The 21191-nt window shown below is 38.5% G+C and overlaps 1 protein-coding gene across 1 annotated transcript in view; it reads right to left on the bottom strand.

Moving 5' to 3' along the window:
• Window positions 1–1852: 1852 nt before the first annotated feature.
• LOC108678244 (glypican-5) overlaps window positions 1853–21191 on the bottom strand; it is a gene marked incomplete in the record, with an annotated part of 127954 nt that continues 108615 nt past the window's right edge. Inside the window, 2 exon segments of the mRNA XM_018166612.2 lie at window positions 1853–2067; window positions 2611–2842. Of these exon segments, the coding sequence (XP_018022101.1) occupies window positions 1943–2067; window positions 2611–2842 (357 nt within the window).

The raw sequence follows: 21191 nt of genomic DNA, 5'->3' as shown, positions 1-21191 counted from the left end.
AGCCGACAATTAACTGTACAAGAAGTGGAATCAAACAAAATGTAAAATTTGTTACAAAACTAGGATTAAATCAGCAATATAGGTATGATTTTGTGTAAAAATATTTCACGTATATTCTACATCAAGTGGTTACTTTTTAAATCCAAATTCAATTATTTTGGAACGCATAGAGAAAATTTCTTCCCTTAGTTTACACTATTTTTCTGCAACTAATTTAACCAAAAAATGATTCTTAAATAGAGAAGTTATTCCAGAAGGATTCAGTGAAAGATGTTACAGCGATTCCAACGATTCATACAAATCAAAATTATTTCACTAATAAATTTCACAATTATGCAGTATATGAATTTATTATGCACGAGCATCAGTTGTAGTATCTTATTTATTACATCGATATAAGATTAATTCATAATTTAGTGCGAATTATCAATTACCGCGTCAGAGAAATTCAATATAATCAAAATTTTAACAAAATTCTAGCCTCCGACAGCAACTGGATGAGAACATCGAATTTGGTGCCGCGGCCATTCATGTAAAATTTAATAATTATTATTTTAATACACTCCTTGAAAGTTTCTTTATCAAAAAGCCACGTATATATACTTTACAGAAGTATATGGCATAGTCTTACTTAAAAACCAAAATAAAGTTAAATTAAGAATAAAATGAAATCGAGTACGTCAAATAATTGGAATTTATTTGTTCATAGTTATAGCTCACTAGTCATGTTCATTATGAGTTACTAAGCAAACAACTTTTTTATAAAAAGAAAGAAATTATAGAATACACCCCGCGTTGAAGTTATTTTAACAATGGAAATATCCAATTTGACACCTGAATTTGTAAAGAGAAAAGTACTTACAAAAAAAATGAAGATCCTAATGTCAACTTTTACATTAGAGGAAACAATTAACATTGTTACGTATATTTAAGAGCACGAAACATATTCCGCCAATCTTGAGAAGATAATCATCACAATTGTTTTTCGCCATTGTTGCAAAATGCTCCGATTTATAACAACGCTTGTGGGTTTAATTAATTGTAATGATGTATGAAGGAAGCCTATGAACGGTAACAAGGTCACGCACCTTCCAGAAGAGTTTTTTCTTCAAGGTCTTCCAACTCGTTCATCTAATAAATGGTGATCAACGAGAGAGAGCATGCATCAGAAAATAAACACGTCATAACCATCATCATCCACATAATCACCATCGCTGACACCTTCATACACAAAATCACCAACACCGAATCCTTAAACCGATAGCTTGATCGCCATCTCTTGCACTTGAGTTTTGTTTCAAGTCACGAAATTTCTCTAAGAAGAACATGTCCGAAAACTCATCTTGGAGAAAATTAATGGCTTACAAAATCATCCTGGTTCATGTACATCATTTCTGCAGAGGCGTGATTTTTAATAAATAGGTCTACCATGAAAAATTTCTTTCAGAGAATTATATTCCTCGAAAAAGGTTCATGCAGAAGAACAATTTCAACTAAGCATCTTATTATATGTCTGCATAAAACTTGTGAAAAACTGCGTTTGTCAAAAAGTTTGTCATTGAAGGGCGAAGAATAAGCAAGAGGCACGCAAGCTCCGCTCTTCCAGAGTGAGCGCCATGCTTGCTCAGTCTATGCGATACGTTGCAATGCATGCAACATGACGCAATGCATGCACCACGACGCAATGCACGCACCATGACGCAAAGCATGCACCATGACGCAATGCACGCACCATGACGCAATGCACGCACCATGACGCAATGCATGCACCATGACGCAATGCCTGCACCATGACACAATGCCTGCACCATGACGCAATGCCTGCATCATGACGCAATGCCTGCACCATGACGCAATGCCTGCACCATGACGCAATGCATGCAACACGACGCAATATCTACGCAGTGAACAAGACACTAGCAGGATACAGTAGTTGCAGTAGTCAAGGGTAGTGCGCGCAGTACAGCAGCGCGGGCAGTAGCAAGAAGCTGCAGTACAAGCTCGTCCCCACGCTGCCCGGGGACCCTGAGGCCACCACTTGCACCGACTCATGGTCGTCGGAGTAAGCTGAGGTAAATAAATTAATTGAGCAATTAATAAAGAAATAATTAAATTAAATTAATTAATTAATAAATTATTCAAGTTAGTCGTAGAGAATTAAATTTACAGTGAGTGGGAGCTTATATCAACATTTAGTTGATTGCACGGACTCATGGTCGTCTGAGTAAGCTGAGGTGAATAAATTATTTGAGTTAGTCGTAGAGAATTAACTTTGCTGGACACTTATATCACTATTTAGTTGACGCTTATTTGACAAATAAAATCATTTTATAATAATAATATTACATAGGTACAATATATTGTATATGATGATTCCTGTATTAATATACTGGTAAGTAATTAATATGTAATTTATTATAAGAAAAAGAGAAGTAGGCTTTAGTACCCAAACAGCTGCCGGTTAGGAGTAAGCAGGGCACAAAAAACTAAATAATTATTAGCTGAAATATAATATTATTATAGCACATAAATACAATAAATAAATTGATACTAATAAACAAGATAAATACACTAATAACCAATAAAGAAGATAAATAAATCATGACTGACTGGTGACTCTGCTGCCCTCCTCAGTGACGTCGTTGGCCCCATCACCGGACGCGTAGCCAGAGCCATCGTAGTCACCGTCCTCGTCATCCTCGCCGTCCTCGTCCACGAAGGAGCCCCCCGAGCCACCGTCGGGATGCCGGCGCTCTGTGGCCGGGTTAGCGTCGGCATCGGCGTAGCCTTTACGCATCTGGCTGTCTGATGCCGGCAGCCATGTGATGCGCGACATGATCGTCTGGGGGCGAGGCCGGTCATGATAACAAGAGGTTAAAAGTAATTAAATACAAAGTTAATTAACTGAATTGTCAAGGGACCCCATGATGTTAAAAGTAATCAATACAGCAAGTAGATTAACTAAATTTTCAGCGGACCCCAAAATGTTAAAAACCAAGTAAATTAACGAAATTTCCAGTGGACTCCAAGATGTTAAAAGCAATCAAATTAGCAAGTAAATTAACTAAATTTTCAGGAGACCCCAAGAGGTTAAAAGTAATCAAAATACAAAGTAAATTAACTACATTTTCAGGGGACCCCAAGAGGTTTAAAGTAATCAAAATACAAAGTAAATTAACTACATTTTCATGTGACCCCAAGAGGTTAAAATTAATCAAAATAGTAAGTAAATTAACGAAATTTTCAGGGGACCCCAAGATGTTAAAAGTAATCTAAATAGCAAGTAAATTCATTAAATTTTCAGGTATCACCAAGAATTTAGAAGCAAAAAAAAAAACGCAGAATAAATTAATAATATTTTCATTGCTCACAAAGAACTCAGAAAGAATTAAAATAACATGTAAATGACAAATATTTTTAGGGGTCATCGAGAATTTTAAACGAAAAATCGACAAGTAATTTCCCCATATTTCCAGGTGTCACCATTAAGTTAAGGAAAAGAAAACACCATATAAAGTAACCGTAGTTCCCCTGAAAACATTTATAAGACCAGCTTTATCATCGTCGATTATTTGGCATTCTACATCATTCTTGATCTGAACATGGAGCTGATCTCCGAAAAGTTTCTGATGAACATTTGATCATTTTCCTTCTACTTTTATTAGTTAGTGAATTCTTGATATGGGCCATGTACCGCCACATGGTCAGACATGTGATGTGATGTGAGGTAATCAGACATCCTTCTATAGAGTATGACTTATTGAGATATGATGTAATGAGATATGATGTAATGAGATATGATGTAATGAGATATGATGTAATGAGATATGATGTAATGAGATATGATGTAATGAGATATAGCGTAATGAGATATGACGTAATGAGATATGACATGCTGAGGCATATTGTAACGTGACATGACATGATGATGCATAATGTGCAGAGAAATGATGTTACAAGGCATCACTACAAATTGAAAGACGCACAAAATTGCATTGCGCAAGCCATGGGCATTTGAGACAGAAGTTATAAAGCTATAGATGTGTTGGAATATATGGAAAAATGAATTTCAAATGTATAAAGATACATGAAAGTGCAATACAAAGATGCATTTAAAGGTAAAAAGATGAAAATTCAGGAATTAAATACAAGCATGTACAATGCATGCATTTTTTTACTTAGCATTGTAATGCATGAAGTCAATGAATATTCTTCAGGTACTGTTCTGAATGCCGTAATTACAATTCTATATAACTTCCATGAACACCGGAATGAAAATTAATGATGGAAACAGGTCGCTAGGAAAGTTTACAGCACGCAAATGTTGGTTTCATTATAAACAAAACATGTCCCGTTTACAGATGAATTAACGAGCATAATTAGAGGTTTGGGTCAAACGGATTCTATGGCGGCGAAATTTTTTGGCGCGATTCGATTCTGACAATGTAGGAAAAACAAAACTGTGTGACCTCAATATTGTAAATTAAAGTCTCTGCAGCGAGACTATAATCTCTTTATACCTGCCAGGTATAATGAGATGTACTTTTTAATGTATATGTACCAGCGCCATTTACCTATTATTTTAGAAAGTGTTTTAGTTCCTCCCACAAGAAAAAATATCTTGAAGAATTGGGAAATTTAGCAGAAAACAAAAACGTGGAAATCGATCCATAAACAAATGCAAATTATGAACTAAGTCCACGGAGGACGCAGCAAATATTTCACTATCTCAACGGCCGACGTTGATCTTAGGGATTTTTTTATAAACCATCTTAGAGGAACGCTCAATTTCAGGCGCGACTTGAGTTTGAACTCACAATGAATATTTACATGGCAGGGAAATGCATGCAATGTCATGCAGCAGCCGCGACCAAATGAGAGCTTCAGCCAAGCACACCATTGCTGTCAGACATGAGGGACCAAACGGTATCATGAGGTGGTATCATGAGGTGGTATCATGAGGTGGTATCATGAGGTGGTTGCGCCAGACGGGTGAGTTAGAGATTTCCTTAATCAAAGTTTGAAGTGTTATTCGTAAAAGGTTCTATTTATTCTAGTAATTTTTAAAGCGTAATGTGAGAATGGTTTTTCTATGAATCTATGTTCATGAATAAAAATCTTACAACTAAATTTCATACGGTCCCAGCAGCATTATACAATTTTCCACCATTGTATATAATATGAAATTAAATAACATTTTTATTACTATATCGAGCAGTGAAGATCGCAATTATCCAGAATGTACAACCGACACAATTAACATTTATGATGGATGAACATTAAATAATTGATAACATAAAGATAAAGATAAAAATAGATAGCATTTAATAATTTCAAGGATAGATGAATGACGACAAGATCGCTCTAGAGGGAAACCCGAGTCTAATATCTGCACCAGCATGACATCTCACATACCTACGTACGTACTATTCAACAATTTTGGCAAGCAACCAACGTTGATTTGAAAATCACAATTTGATTACCGGACCAGATTTGAAAATAAAAATTATTGTCACATTCTTTTAATTAGCTGCATTTATTCGTACAATACAATAGTTGAAACCAAAATGCCAGAAAATTTATCTTCATAAAGTGCAAAAATATCAATAAAATTCCGAACTCGCTACCAATCCTGAAATGAAAATGAATAACCAAAACGTCAAACTTCGCTGCAATATCCGCTAAATCCACGGACTGAGCCACCCTCATCCAGTCCGGCAGGCAATCTACATTTTCATAAAATGCAAGCCTCAACAAACGGAGAATTCCGATAACAGGAGGAGACGAAGGTAAAAAGATTAGATCCAAATAAACAACGAAACTAAGAAAATTTAAGTCAGAAATGTAAATAAAAAATTTTTGCAGAAAGCAGTAGAATTAAATGAAAACAGAGAACAGAAGCATATCTGGAAAAAATGATGAAGTAAACCAGAAAAAGGTGAAATTTGGAATTTTGAACGATTAAACGAAGAGATAGAAGAGACAACTAACGGAATGGAATGACAGAAACTGGAATAAAGTTTAAATATCAGCAAAATCGCTCACAGGAATATCTGACAAGTCGTCCGTTGTCAGGGACGCTCGGCAACGAATATTGTGGCAATCGATGAGAGGCAAGCGACTAAAAATCGATACAAAGGGGAATTGAGGGGAATATCTTTCAGATACAGAGAGAGCAGGTCAGAAGCAATCGATAATAATTGCTATTGGAACTGCCTGGCCTGACCCTCACCACAAAAACAATAAGAAAGGCTAAAAATCTCGGCAGGTCGTTGACACGCACGTTTTACAGCCAACCGAGAGTCAGGGTTTGTGTACAACGCATTACAGAATTTGTGTCGTGATTTATATCGTCTAGTGGAGGCTTCTAAATAGCAAAATATTCTATTCGGATAGTTAAAACTACTTGAAACCTTTGTCCAAAGACATTAGTTAACTCTTGTTGCAAGCCTTTCACTGACGACGTACGACCAAAGTAAACTTGTGCAAATGATTACACTCGGGATTTAGAGTCGACCGTTTCTACGATGAACTGATGAACTTTGGCCAACTCCGCACGGCTGCCAGACGGCAGCGCTGCGGCAGCGAAATGTTATCGCGTGCGCTTGATTGCACCGACCACGACGGACTTTTGAACGCTGCATCAAAGCTGTCGTTCGTCGGTGTGATTAGTTGGCGACAAGACTTCAAGATATCAAGTTTGCAGGTGCTCAGAAATAATATAAAATTTGTATTTGAACCGAGTTTTGAGAGAAAATGTCAATAAAATTGAGCATTTAATGAACAAGCAGATTTTTTATCTCAACCCTCAAGGCCGCTCAAGTTTCATCTGTGACTCATACGTTTAAGTTCTAGTTACCACAATGTACAGTAAGCTGCAAATTCGAAATCTTTCGATTTGAAAATTTTAGCAGCGGCTTCGGCAACATAGCAGCCAGCGCAGACTAGCAGACTCGTCGTCCGCACCAGCCCAGTCAGGGTACGAGCCCAGTAAAAATTTACGGACGCGGCAGCCTGATTTGAATTACCAGAAGCTGGGGCGACTCTAAATTTTGTTAGGGAGTGCTGGCGTATCCAGGGGCCATACTTTCAAAACTCGCTAAGTGAACGTAAGTACTTACGCTCTATTTTCTTGTTTATGATTAAGGATTTTGCTTCAAAGGCCGTCAATGATTGGCTGATGAAGTTACGATCTCTTAACTTTTTTGGAAAGTATAGGCCCAGAGCAGCTAAACACTGCCGTAACGCGGCGGTAGCTTGCACATGCCAGCCTGTTAGAGCCGTGGACGCGGCGACAGCGCGAGCAGCGAGGGTTACAGACGGCTGGCGGTCCTCTTGAGATTAATTACGGACTAATATTACATAATATCAAAGTGATAGTTGAATAACAGTAAAGGAAAATTAATAAAATCGGCGGTGACTGCATTTCGAATGCTTCTATAGAACTCAATATTAACCCATTTGAATGATCCGTCAAGTCAGTATAATGTACATAGAATATGAAAATTAATTCACTTTGTTCCCTGTCTTGGCGATTGTGAAAAATGGGCCAATGAGGATAGATATGAGGAGTGCAGAAATATTTTTAATCAAAGTACACATGAAATAAAGAATGCATTAGCAGGTTATTGACGTTCAAGCATAAGAGGAAATAGTCAACAAATTATTGCCCGTAAAAGGTACCAATGAATACCGTGCTAGTCGAACTTTCTTGATGTTTTCTTCTAGCCATTCGGCATTATTATATGCTCTGATATAATGAATAATGAAGGCTTAATCAGATGTTAAGGAAATTCCTTCATTTCATAAAACTAAAACAACGTAGTCTATTGTAAAATAAGTATTTTAAAAATATTTTAAAATGCCGAAAATAAATTGAATCAATTTCACCTCAAATATTTAATTTTTCTCTTGTAATTGATTCTATGACTTTCAATACTGATAACTTCGAGGATAAAAAGGTAAAAAACTTCGAGGATAAAAAGTTCTTCGCAGTTAAAAGCTCCGTGCGTTTTGATTTGGCACAAGAATATGTTTTGCAAACTAAAATATTTCGGGGAAACAAAATTAAACGAAATATTTCGGTTAACAGGAAATATTTTTGTGATAAAAAAATATTTTTCCCGCTCTTAATACCTGCCTTCTAAACAATAGTTGTTATATATATGCATTTTTCTAAAATTTAGTGGGTCGATTTGACACGTGTTTCAACAAACAAATGATCTGGCATAGATGCCATTTTAAGCGAGAACAAAAGATTTAAACTACAGCGCCTCAGGATCAGACGCTGCATCTCATAGTTCTCCTCCTAATAAATTCTTCACGAGTAGAAGCAAGAAATATTAAAAAATATAACTTAGTACTCACTGCAGTGAGTGACAGAGAGCGCATTTTCTCGTCGACGAAAACTTTAGGTCACGGACGGACGGACGGACAGACAGACAGACAGACAGACAGACAGACAGACAGACAGACAGACAGACAGACAGACAGACAACAATAGAGCATTTTTTCCATAATGAGAAAATGCGCTAAAAAGAGGCAAGAAAGCTGGTAAACTAAAGGATAGACGTAAATTGAACTACATTTCCCTAAGACAAGTTCTAAAAATGTATTGCAGCAGCCACCTTCAGCTGCTGGCACACTTACAGCTGAAGCATCACCTGCTCTCAAGCATCAACTATTATTTATATTATGTTGTGCTCCAAAATTATCATTGACTGTGTTTTGCAACGCTTTTTTTACTCACATACAAAGTGCGTGAATTTATTGTTATATTTTCGTTGTTCGCACACACTGCAGTTAAATTGTTGCTATATTTTCAAAATTCAGATACCTCGTATGTTAATTTATTGTTTTATTTTTCTTCTTATCTACTCAGTAACATACGATTTATTAACAAAACAAGATACTACAACCACCGTGGCGGTAAAGTTTTAAAAATGGCCAAAGTAACAGCAATTAAAACCACGAAAGAATAAAATCTATTCATTACGAAGCCAGTTCGAGTCAGAAATGATTTTACGGAGCGTTTTCAATAGACGCTTCAATGCATAGGAATGGATAGTTTCTGGTGAATATCATTCACTGAAGATCTACAAAGCAGCGTGGAAAAACACCGTATAAAAAGTGTTGTGGAAAGCCTCGTTATAGAACGGCTTCATTCTGAATATTTTGATAGCAAACAGTCATTTGTCACGAGTAACGAGCGTGAACATTATTTGTGAAGATGAATAGTGCTCACTAATGAGCTCAGCTGCGCTCCTTACAATGTTAGAATGCGAAAAATTTTTACTGTAAAGAAAATAAAAAAAATATATTTGTATTACATTTACATATTTGCTCCCAAATTCGAAATCTGCAAATTGGAAACCGTAATCCGATTTAAGCGCTGATGCAGGGACATAATTCTTCCAATATCATCCACTTAGTTCAGGGAAAATACAAAGAGAACTGAAAAGTCATATATAGTCTATAGAAATACATGAGCAGCACTGCAACCAACAGAAGAATATTAATTTGAAATAATCCAACATGGAAATATTATTCAATTGAATCATAAACTGCGTTCGATACACACGATGCAAACAATTTGATCATAAAGTCATATCAAAAATATTACATACACGTTCATTTTACGTCGTAGCTAAGAAAACACTAAATTAAGGAGAAAATAAAATAATTATTTTGAAATTAAAATGAGAAAAGCTTTTTTTTACTTGAATGTCGCATGAAAGAAGCGAGTGCTTACGCCGCGCAACGCCCGGTAACCGAGGCACTCAAGATGCACGGCCGCTCGAGCGCGAAATGAGAGCCGAAAAAAAAAACATTACGATTACGAAAGAAGTACGAAGAAGGCACTCATTTATGGTGCTTTTGGGGCTACTTTATTCGAAATTAGATGAAATTAGTTGCCGGCCAATGTTAGGACATTTATTTTATCACATAAATTCTAGTTTAGATACTGGAGGGGTTTCAGAACCCTCCTCCAGGAGCTCTAATGTCGTTGCTTCTCATACTAATTGTACAGTCGCGTCAAGTGTATGACGTAATAACAAGCAGAAGCAGCAGAATAATAATAACAGGTCAGTTAATAAATTGCGAATTTTGGCAGTCAGGTAAAATTTAATTAAAGTATAGAAATATACAAAGTAAATACATATAGGCAAAATGCATGAGGTTCGCGATGAAGCACCTCGCAGGCTGTGAATTCCAGCTTTTATCTTTTATGTATCGTGGCCAGGGTTCCGCCACGTGCCATCAAGGCCAGGGTTCCGCCACGTGCCATCAAGGCCAGGGTTCCGCCACATGCCATCAAGGCCAGGGTTCTGCCGCGTGCCATCAAGGCCGGAGTTCCGCCACACGCCACATAAGCCAGGATTATGCCAGTGTGGCGTGTGCTCACGCGAATTAAGATGACTAATGGCAGCAATAAAGAGCGCTGAGCCTGTGCGAGTCTTAAGATAGCGCCGCTGCTGTTATCTTAGCTCACAACATAGCTGTTATATAACAACGCAATTTTCTGATGTTATCTTTTAACAATGTCCACTTCCAAGGCTTTATTTGCTGTAGTAAAATAATAAATTTGATTCTCTTATCCAGTAAGGCGAACTCACAACATAACTTTGCATTTACGCTAACTTCCAGGGCTTCTAAAGAACTCGATGGTTAACTCATAAAGTGCATTTTTTTGTGAGTCACTTCCGAACTTTTTATTTGATACAACTAATAAACTATTATTAAAATTCTAAATAAATTGCGACTGCCCTGTAGATGAATAAAATGATTTATAGCGGAAGATAGATGAAATGAATTTTAAACAACCCTGCCGTGGTGAAGTAAACAACCCTGCCGTGGTGAAGTAAACAACCCTGCCGTGGTGAAGTAAACAACCCTGCCGTGGTGAAGAACAGCGTTTTGAACAAAATATCTGCAAAAACATCCAGCCACGTTAAGTGAAGCAGACGTGGTAAATGAACGACACACACGACTGTCAACGAGCAATGACCGCCTCCAGTCATGTTTGAATCAATTAAAATAACATGTATTCGAATATTTCGCAAAAGTTTTTTTCGACCCGAAAGTCCAACAGCAAAATTTGTGCGTAAATTTTAACTTTCTTTTTTTTGCGTTACTGCGTAAGTAGGCATGCATTGTTTTATTAAAGCATCCTTGTATTCACACGCTATGTATAATGCGTCCAGTAGCTGGAACATCAAGCGTCCAGCAGCTGGAACATCAAGCGTCCAGAAGCTGGAACATCAAGCGTCCAGCAGCTGGAACGTCAAGCGTCCAGAAGCTGGAACATCAAGCGTCCAGCAGCTGGAACATCAAGAGTCCATCAGCTGGAACATCAAGAGTCCATCAGCTGGAACATCAAGCGTCCAGCAGCTGTAACATCAAGCGTCCAGCAGCTTGATGAAGTATCCCAAGTGTCCTTGTGTTTGGCAAGACTGACGAAGCAAGTGTCGCCGCGCGGACGAGGGCATTGTTCCGCCCAATATTTCTTTGAGTGATGAGTTGCCAATAGCTCAACAATAGCCAATCAATGCGCTGAACAAGCGGTAGATCTTGTATAGTTGCCAATAAGTTGCCCTGCGGCTATAAATCTTTCATCAAGAATATTGGCAACCGACAGGTATTCTCTGCACTTTAAATGGCGGGAGCTTGAACCTGTTGACCTGATAATGATGGTATGACTGTATATACGGTGAGTGATCGATGTGATCATATCCTGTGTAATTAACTCTATATACTACATCATCACTCTCCGGTACGCATTCTAAATGTGATCAAAATACTATTGTTGACAACTCACTCTATACATATAACACAAGTATCTATCCTCTTGCCCTAGAACGAGTTTTTTACTCCCTACGGCGCTATCCACACACTTCCCCTAGAAATTGCCCTGTTTTACAGCACGGTATTTCACTCTTCCACCCCCCCCCCCAAAAAAAATAATAAATTTCCGCTTTCCCTCTTCAGCCTCCATCTTCTTCTCTAAAATTGTCTAATCCCATCTTCTCTAATAAAATTCTCTAATCCCATACCACTTATTCTGGTATGGGATCCATTATCTTCCCCAAGAATTTGCCCCCTCAATACTAGCATTTCTCCAGCCTACCCTCGACACCTCAGTTCGGGATCTGCTTGTCAAGATGGCGTGCGTGTTTAAGTGGGAGTCCCGTTTTAATAACCAGGTCGAGACACCTCACGGAAATACGGTTACGTTTCTCAGTTAAAATAAGGGATGGCCTCTTGATTCAATGTAGCGGCAGCACTGCCATCCTTCAGTTCCCATACTGATGCCCGAATAACTGCCATTCCTCAGGCCTCTTAACTGTGGAATAATAAACTATATACTGAACTACAATCTTCTCACACTACGCAATATACGGCTTGACTTCAGTACTCTCACCTTCAAAGTATAGGAAAAATGCAAACTCCAGCCTCTTAGGAGAATTGTTCATCCAATTCGTCTTCTCCTGGTAACAAAATTTCATGCTCTGTCGCACGCCTTGGCTGCAAAAAGTGGACTGAGCCGTAATGCTCGGCCACCACGGACTGAGCCTTGATGCTCGGCCACCACGGACTGAGCCGTAATGCTCGGCCACCACGGACTGAGCCTTGATGCTCGGCCACCACGGACTGAGCCTTGATGCTCGGCCACCACGGACTGAGCCTTGATGCTCGGCCACCACGGACTGAGCCGCAATGCTCGGCCACCACGGACTGAGCCGCAATGCTCGGCCACCACGGACTGAGCCGCAATGCTCGGCCATCACGGACTGAGCCGCACTGCTCGGCCACCACGGACTGAGCCGCACTGCTCGGATAGCTTCATTAAGATGGCGCGTTGTTCGCCAGTAATTGAGTGAGCGCATAAATCTTCAAGCCATTAACTTGCCAAGACAATCTTTATGGTATTAATTAAGCTTACAAAGCTTGATGCGCAAAAGGCAATGCTTGGTAAAAGTAGTTCATTTAGGCATTGGGCTACGAAGGCCTCGGAACGTGGAGGAATAGGGGAATGAAGGCGCAGAGGTATGAGGATACCAGGGCATGAAGGAATAGATGATGAACGTACAGAGGAATGAAGACATCGAGCATGGAGAAATAGAAGAATGAAGGCATCGAGACATGAAGGAATTTGGGAATGATGGCGCAGATACGTAAATGAGTGCAACGGGGAGAAATAAAGGCAACGGATTTTCACTTTAGTCAAGGTCTACTCGAGTTTATTTTCTCTTGAGTCAAGTTATACGCGAGCCTATTTTCACTTGAGTCAAGTTCTACGTGAGTTTATTTTCTCTTGAGTCAAGCTCTACGTGAGTTTATTTTCTTTTGAGTGAAGTTCTACGTGAGTTTGTTTTCATCTGAGTCCAGTTCTAAGCGAGTTTACTTTCACTTGAGTCAAGTTCTACGCGAATTTATTTTCATTTGAATCAAGTTCTCCGCGAGTTTATTTTCTCTTGAGTCAAGTTCTACGTGAGTTTATTTTCTCTTGAGTCAAGTTCTACGCGAGATATTTTCACTTGAGTCAAGTTCTACGTGAGTTTATTTTCTCTTGAGTCAAGTTCTACGCGAGTTTATTTTCACTTGAGTCAAGTTCTACGCGAGTTTATTTTCTCTTGAGTCAAGTTCTACGCGAGTTTATTTTCACTTGAGTCAAGTTCTACGCGAGTTTATTTTCTCTTGAGTCAAGTTCTACGCGAGTTTATTTTCACTTGAGTCAAGTTCTACGCGAGTTTATTTTCTCTTGAGTCAAGTTCTACGCGAGTTTATTTTCTCCGGGAACCAATTAAATGGGATTCTTCCCGTATACGCGCGTCTACGACCAAAAAGTCTACTTCGCCTGATGTTCCTGCTACGCGGATCTTGTTTTCACTTCAGTGGAGGGCAAATTTGCGTTGCAGGGACGCGTTTGATGTTCCGGCGCAGTTGATGAGACCGTCAATAGCGCCTCATGTTGCCGATCCCATGAATTTTTGTACGCTGGATCCTTGCATTTTTCTGCTATAAAAATGCATACTCAGCAGTTTCTTGATATTGACGGCACGTAGCACAAACGTAGTATCCCAGGTATAATGACTTTTTAGTTGTTACTTAGATGCTTTTAATGCAATGTCTTGTTTTCCATGAGTTAAAGACGAAATTAAACGAAAAAAATATTTAATTTACGAGACAACCGAGTATCATAAGAGTCTTGAAAAACAGAAAAATTATTTCCCGAGGCTGTAATTAAAAAAAGTCTAAAAAAACAGAGATTTTATTTCCCGAGGCTGTAATTTTCACTAATGTTTTCTTTTTAAATCTTAGAGGAGTTTTCACTGGGATTTACCGCTGCCTTGGCATGGCAAGATAACTCTAAAGCCAGGCTTCCCTATAAATCCCTCTATGTGACCTTTCAGAAGGAGCTAAATGCTCTAACAAAACTATGGGGCATCAGTTTCCACTATTTCCTGTCTGATAGATACTCCTTATTGTACTAATTTAGGATATTAGATATTTAATTTCAATAATAATGAGCAGGAATTAGCATGAAAAATTGCAATTTTTCAAATAATGGCAGGATATTTGAGACATATATTTAAAAATTGAGAACCGTTTAAATGAATTGTCTTTCGAGCTTTCATTTTTATTGCTCGACTGAAGTTAACTTAATCAGAGAAATTCCCTATCGAATCCTCATTTAACTAATACTGACTAACCCCAGTTTGAAATTATAAAGGAAATTACCTATACTTCTTTTCAATATATAATTACAATTTTGAAAGATTTATATTAAATTATTTTTCAATCTTACAACCTAACCTCATTATTCCAGGGTATAATCTCATAACTTAGATAACTGAGGTCCAGGTTATATAAAATTATTTCACGTGGTGGCTTAATGACTTAATTATATTCATTAGTTATCAATGGCTACCATATAATCGATCTAATCCACGGAAAATTATCATTAGATTTCGCAGTCTGAGCGTGCTAATTGGAAATTATGAATAACAAATGGACTCACCATTAAACATCAGTTGCACGCACTGAGTTAATAAGTAGAACAATAATAATTAAATAAGTAGAACAATAATAATTAAATAAGTAGAACAATAATAATTAAATAAGTAGAACAATAACATCTTATAACTTCACCGCATAACATTACCCGCGGTCGCAGGAATAATTGGTATCCGTGATACAATGTCATAATTACCTCAACGGACAATTAATTAACTAAACTAATAAATTAATTTCGAACATAATTTGTCTGATTTATGCTGCAAGTTTAAGGTAAGTCAGCAATATTTCAAGAACTGCATTCAATGTGCTAAACTGAACTATATTTATTATATTGAAATGTATTTACTACATTATGCTATGCATCGTTGTCTCCTCAATGACTTGTTTTTGTTAGGGTTTTAAATCTAGGCCCAAGCACCATCATTTATATTTACGGCTCGTGATCGTCCATCGACTCAACTTCTCGGCTTTCAAGGGTGCAATTAATTAATGTCCATTGTAGTCAACCATTTAATAATCCAGGTTTAAGTCCAAGCTTTGAACTTTCCTGAAAACGAAAAACTAAATATAAGAAATGCTAAAGATACTTGTTGAGTATTTACAATGATAATACATGTCCACTAATACATACTTATTAAAACAATATACACTTCATAACTATTCTGAATAATATTTACACTTGACAAGTTGACAATCAACACTACAGTAACAACAATATACACACCTCCTTCACGACTCCGTCCGACACAATGACTAATCTAGAGCTCCTAAAGTACGGACATTAACGAGATGTTGATTTCCTCTTAACATAAAATTATAGAATTCAATTGTATTATTTAAAACCCTAACATTTTTATTTACAGAATTAACTTATATCTTGTTCTTGGCAATGATTGTTCTTCCAAGCCACCAAACACGCGATAAGAATCCATGAATGATTATTACGACGATTATTTAAACGGTATGATTATCAGCAGGTGCCACCTGACGCTGCTGCTGAACCCAAATTAAGATTTTCCGGAAACTACTGTAAAAACCGGATTATGATTGTGTCCCGCGCGACTAACTGGCTTGCCGGCCACGCGACGGATTATTCCTGGCGAAACTGAGCAAAAAAACAGGAGTTTGATAAGCTAACCGGAGGGAATTGTAACCCCGTTTGAAACCTCGTCCTGTCGGGCCCATAGCGATGAAATAACGTTGAATTAATGTCGATTAAACGTTATTTCAACGTCATTTGCTTGCAGGGATGCATCTGATTGAACCACATCTACGTACGGGGCGAGGATGTGTGATGGCCATGTAGGGCAAGAAGAATATTTAATGTACGAATAGCTAATATTTAATGAATATCTACGAAGAATATTTAATGGAATATCTACGAAGAATATGTAATGAATATCTACGAAGAATATTTAATGAAGAAAGAAGAAGAATATTTAATGAATATCTTTGACGGTTCAGTACACGCAAGTAACTACTGTACCTACAATACAATCAGAAACAAATGATAAAATCCCGAACAAATCTAGTAGCTACAGTAAAGCGACACCTTCGTTTAGTTTGAGTTATAATGCGACCCAAAAAATATGATATGTAATTAAAATAATCAAAAGAGAAAAATGACCCAAGTATTTTGCAGTATTTAATGTGGAATCAGACAAAACACGGAAATTAAATCAAGATCTAAAGTGTATGAAAACTACACTCCCTAATATTCCTATTACCTGTAATGAATGATGCTCCAGAGCTAAATAAATACTTCCGTATTCGCAATTTGCATTACAATTAACTAAGTTCAAATGCAATGAGTGATTTTTCAAGTAAGATTTGAACAGTATTTTGCCGTAAGATTTCTTATGAAATGTTATAATTAATTTTTTTAACCATCAATTGTCATCAATTTCTTTTGGCATCGGAATTAATGAGGCTGTTGAAGGACAAACGAAGCGCCCATGTCTTCCGTTAATTAATTCAAACTAATTCGAACAAAATAACGATGATGCAATTATCAAATCACATTTCACTAAACGTTATGACACTCTGCATCTTTATTTTCATAATCATCAGCGAAAGGTATTGCATCAATTGCCATCAATATAGCACTGACATGCCGTTAACAATTTATATGGCAGACGTTTCTTTCACTCTAAAACAATTTCAAGACTGAAGCCAAATCGTAATAAAATAAAGAACATCGTTGCCAATTTCCATTGTCACTTTCTTTTTGCCCAACAAACTCTCAGTCAAAATAAAAACTTTACGTTTCATTGCCCATATCAAAAACAAACAGATATTCCAGCCATTACTATCTTCAATTCTTTGAAACATGAAAGTTTCAACTCACAATTCCAACAAACAAAACATTTAATGGACGACACAAGTTCCAGGACCGCAGAGGCTGCGCCCGACAGCCAATAGCTTGTTTGCCAAGGTCAACGCGGCCGCGTTTCAAAACTTATCGAAAAATTTGGTTCAAGATGCAAGGAATTTCTAAGTCGGCCAACGTTGCATGGGAGTTTGTCTACAGTTTGTGGTCAGCGGACGATACTCCAGCGAGCACAAAAACACCGGAAAGGACGGATATGAAGCTATATTTCATATTTGTACATTTGTACATATTTCTCTAACGTAACACCATATGAAGCAAATATTTTCGGGTAGAATTTTACGGTAGTTAAATACCTAATAAATTTAAAACTTGACATTATGCATTAGGTCTATAGCCGGTTAGGTGGCTTCAGATGCATTCAGTTGACCGTAACTACAGACTTACATTGTCATGCATGATTTGCAGAAATCGTCAAACTTCGATACAACCAATTGTATTCAGTAAGATATTTTAGTAGTGAACATTTACGAAGCTTTTTAATTAAGAGAGATTTCGTTTGTATGTTATAACGAGACGCGGCGTGACGTAACGAGACACGAGACGCGGCGTGACGTTGTGACGAGACGAGATCACAACGTGCTCTTTATAGTAATAACGACAGAAAATATAATTTAAATAATTTCTTACTTTTACTTTTTGATAATTATTGCAGTTTCACTAGACATTGGGTCGTAAGAATTAGTTGTGGATCAGAGTCCGAAACTTTTTAAGTACAACAAGTAGTTTATCTTTGCTTTTGTTTAAACTGGGCGAGTTGATACGTGCTCATATTACGACGGTTTTCTTATCCTCGAAATTTCGGGAACAATTTTGCAGGTTTATGACGCCTTTAAAGACCGAGTCACGAGCTTTATAAGCGAGGAAAACGTACGGCAAGGAAAAATAAAGAACATCCGCAGCTGCCGAGGCGAAAGATAATGTAGTTTTGTAAATTCAAGTACCTGATACTAAATGAGTAAAACGAGAAATAAGGCATTTTTGTGGCTTCACTCTTCTTTATCGCGAGTAAAACTGAGTTAAAAAATTAAAGGAAATGGCATTGAAGAATGATTTATGATTCAATTAAAACATGATTCGTGCAAAATTTTATTCAACGGATCTGTAAAGTATTTTCTCCTATCTTCAAATCCGGATTTAAAATAAAATAAATTCGCTGAGAAAATGAGGACATCCAAATAAAATATTTCCAACGAATCTTTTCGATAGATTTTGAGCGCCGATCGCTGCGGCCACAACAGTTTGAGAACTCGCGGGCCCAACATTTGAGGGCGCATTTTTGGTGATATCTTTGGGGGAATTGCGGGACGATGTATGGCGCTTAGACGGGGTAACTGAGGAAGATGGGAGTGAGGGAGATGGGAGTGAGGGAGATGGGAGTGAGGGAGATGGGAGTGAGGGAGATGGGAGTGAGGGAGATGGCAGTAAGGGAGATGGGAGTGAGGGAGATGGGAGTGAGGGAGATGGGAGTGAGGGAGATAGGAAAGAGGGAGATTGAAGCGATGTTCCCTCGAGCATAAACCCTGGCAAGACAGGCAAGGCCTGCGATTGCCGCGCGCAGGCGAAACTTTCCCAGAGACATGAGGACGAGAGTCTCTTGATTATTGTATGATAAAGTAATTCAATTTGCTAATCGTGATAGAAGTTTGTTGTGTATTGCAGAGGAAAATATCTATTCCATTTCATTTTTTTGCGCATGACCGTTGAGAATTTTACGCCTATTAAAAAATAAAATGTTGACATTATCTCTAGAAGTGCTATTTTCTAATTGTGAGTACTGAAAATATATTCTTAGGACAATAACATGCGCCTTTAACTCATTGGCGGAGCAAAGCAATGCCTCATTTCGATTGGCCTGCAATAAGCCTTCCCTTAGGCAGCGTCATATTTTAAGGAGCTTTGTATTAAGTATGAATTTTAATTCATATGTTGCCAGCGGACGATTTTGACCTGAAACTTACCGACTACTCATATATTTTGCTCGACATCTGCATGCATTTTCCCTCAGGCAAACTGCGAACACGAGTGGATCAAAAATGCGCTTGGTTACGCATTTAGCTGTCAACGACGAGTGCGGCGAGAACGCCTTATCATAAGTTATCATGTATGCCATGCTATCACATGTTATTATAATGCATTGAAATTAAAGCCTTTTTTTTTGCATCTATTATAAAAAAAAACACGAAATTAAAGAGGCGTGATGGTAGTAATATGTTGGATATGAATTTTAGACAATGACATAGAGTTAACTATGTGAAGGTAGCAACACTGTTTGCTCGGTGGTGGAGCAACCAAAATGACAGGACCTAGACGTGGGTTCGAGCCTTGTGAAGCTTATTTAATTTATCGGTGTCGCTGAGCCTTGAGGAGACGGATCTTGTTAGCTGTCGAGAGTGGTGCTTCCAGCATGGCCTTGGGTTAGTGTCCCTTAACGAAATCTGGATACCTGTTACCTAGAGGTCCTTAAGGTAACATTTGATAGGAGAAAATAGGCAGCGATGTTGTTACGACATTAGGGCAATGATGTGAGGGCAGTGATGTGAGGGCAATGATGTGAGGGCAGTGATGTGAGGGCAGTGATGTGAGGGCAGTGATGTGAGGGCAGTGATGTGAGGGCAAGAGGGACAAAAGGAACAAGGGTCGCCGGAAATTGTCGCCGCTCGCAATGACCTCGCGACGAAATGAAACGACGCCCGCGCCACCGCCTTTGATCATTGGGGGAATGATCGGTGATGGGGGATGATCGGTGATGGGGGAATGATCGGTGATGGGGGAATGATCGGTGATGGGGGATGATCGTTGATGGGGGATGATCGGTGATGGGGGATGGGAAATGGTCGGTGATGGGGGATGGGGAATGATCGGTGATGGGGGATGGGGAATGATCGGTGATGGGGGATGGGAAATGATGAAGGATGGGGAATGGTCTATGATGGAAGATGGGGAATGATCAGCGATGGAGGATAGGGAATGATCAGTGATGGAGGATAGGGAATGATCAGTGATGGAGGATAGGGAATGATATGATCAGTGCTACATTCCAGGAAATTGTCTGTAATACACGCCGTATTTATTTTCGCTCAAGCTAGGATAAAATAGCGATCACACTCGGAAATGCCGAAGTTTGTTAGAAGAGAAATAATGACTTAGAAGTAGCGGCTGTAAATAAAGGCCGACGTCGCAGGAAATAAACTGACAAAGAAATTAGCACAGGTAGATAGTTGAGCCTAAGTCCCGGCGGGGGCTGGGAAATTACGATGTAATAGAAATACAAGCTTGGGTGAACTGGGGAGCTTTTGCTGTGGAGCTGTAGTGTACTGCAAACACTGCAGTGAACTGCAAACCCTGCAGTGTACAGCTGACAATGCAGTGTATTGCCGGCACTGCAATGTACTGCCGGCGCTGCAGTGTACAGGCAATACTGCAAGATACTGAGACAATGAAGATGAATTAATGGAAGTATCAGCACTTCAACACTGGTGTCCCTGCAAGGCTGGTTTTGCTGCCAGAGCCCCAAATCAACACTGCCGTAGGTAAGCATCAGCCAAGTCGAGACTGTCTTAAGCAACAGCGACTCTATATTGCTATACAAGCATCAGAAAATCAGCATTGGGACCGCGCACTTAACATTGCTGTGCGAAACAAAGCCTCAATTTTGCTTCAGTATAGGCAATTAAAAAATTGCACTTAGTGGCAGTACGTCAACACTGCACTTAGTGGCAGTAGGTCGACACTGCACTTAGTGGCAGTAGGTCGACACTGCACTTAGTGGCAGTAGGTC

Source organism: Hyalella azteca, unplaced genomic scaffold, assembly GCF_000764305.2.
Source record: "Hyalella azteca isolate HAZT.00-mixed unplaced genomic scaffold, Hazt_2.0.2 contig4650, whole genome shotgun sequence".
Lineage (NCBI taxonomy): Eukaryota > Metazoa > Arthropoda > Malacostraca > Amphipoda > Hyalellidae > Hyalella > Hyalella azteca.
The sequence above is the reverse complement of the archived record's forward strand: the minus strand, read 5'-3'. Positions and strand labels throughout refer to the sequence as shown.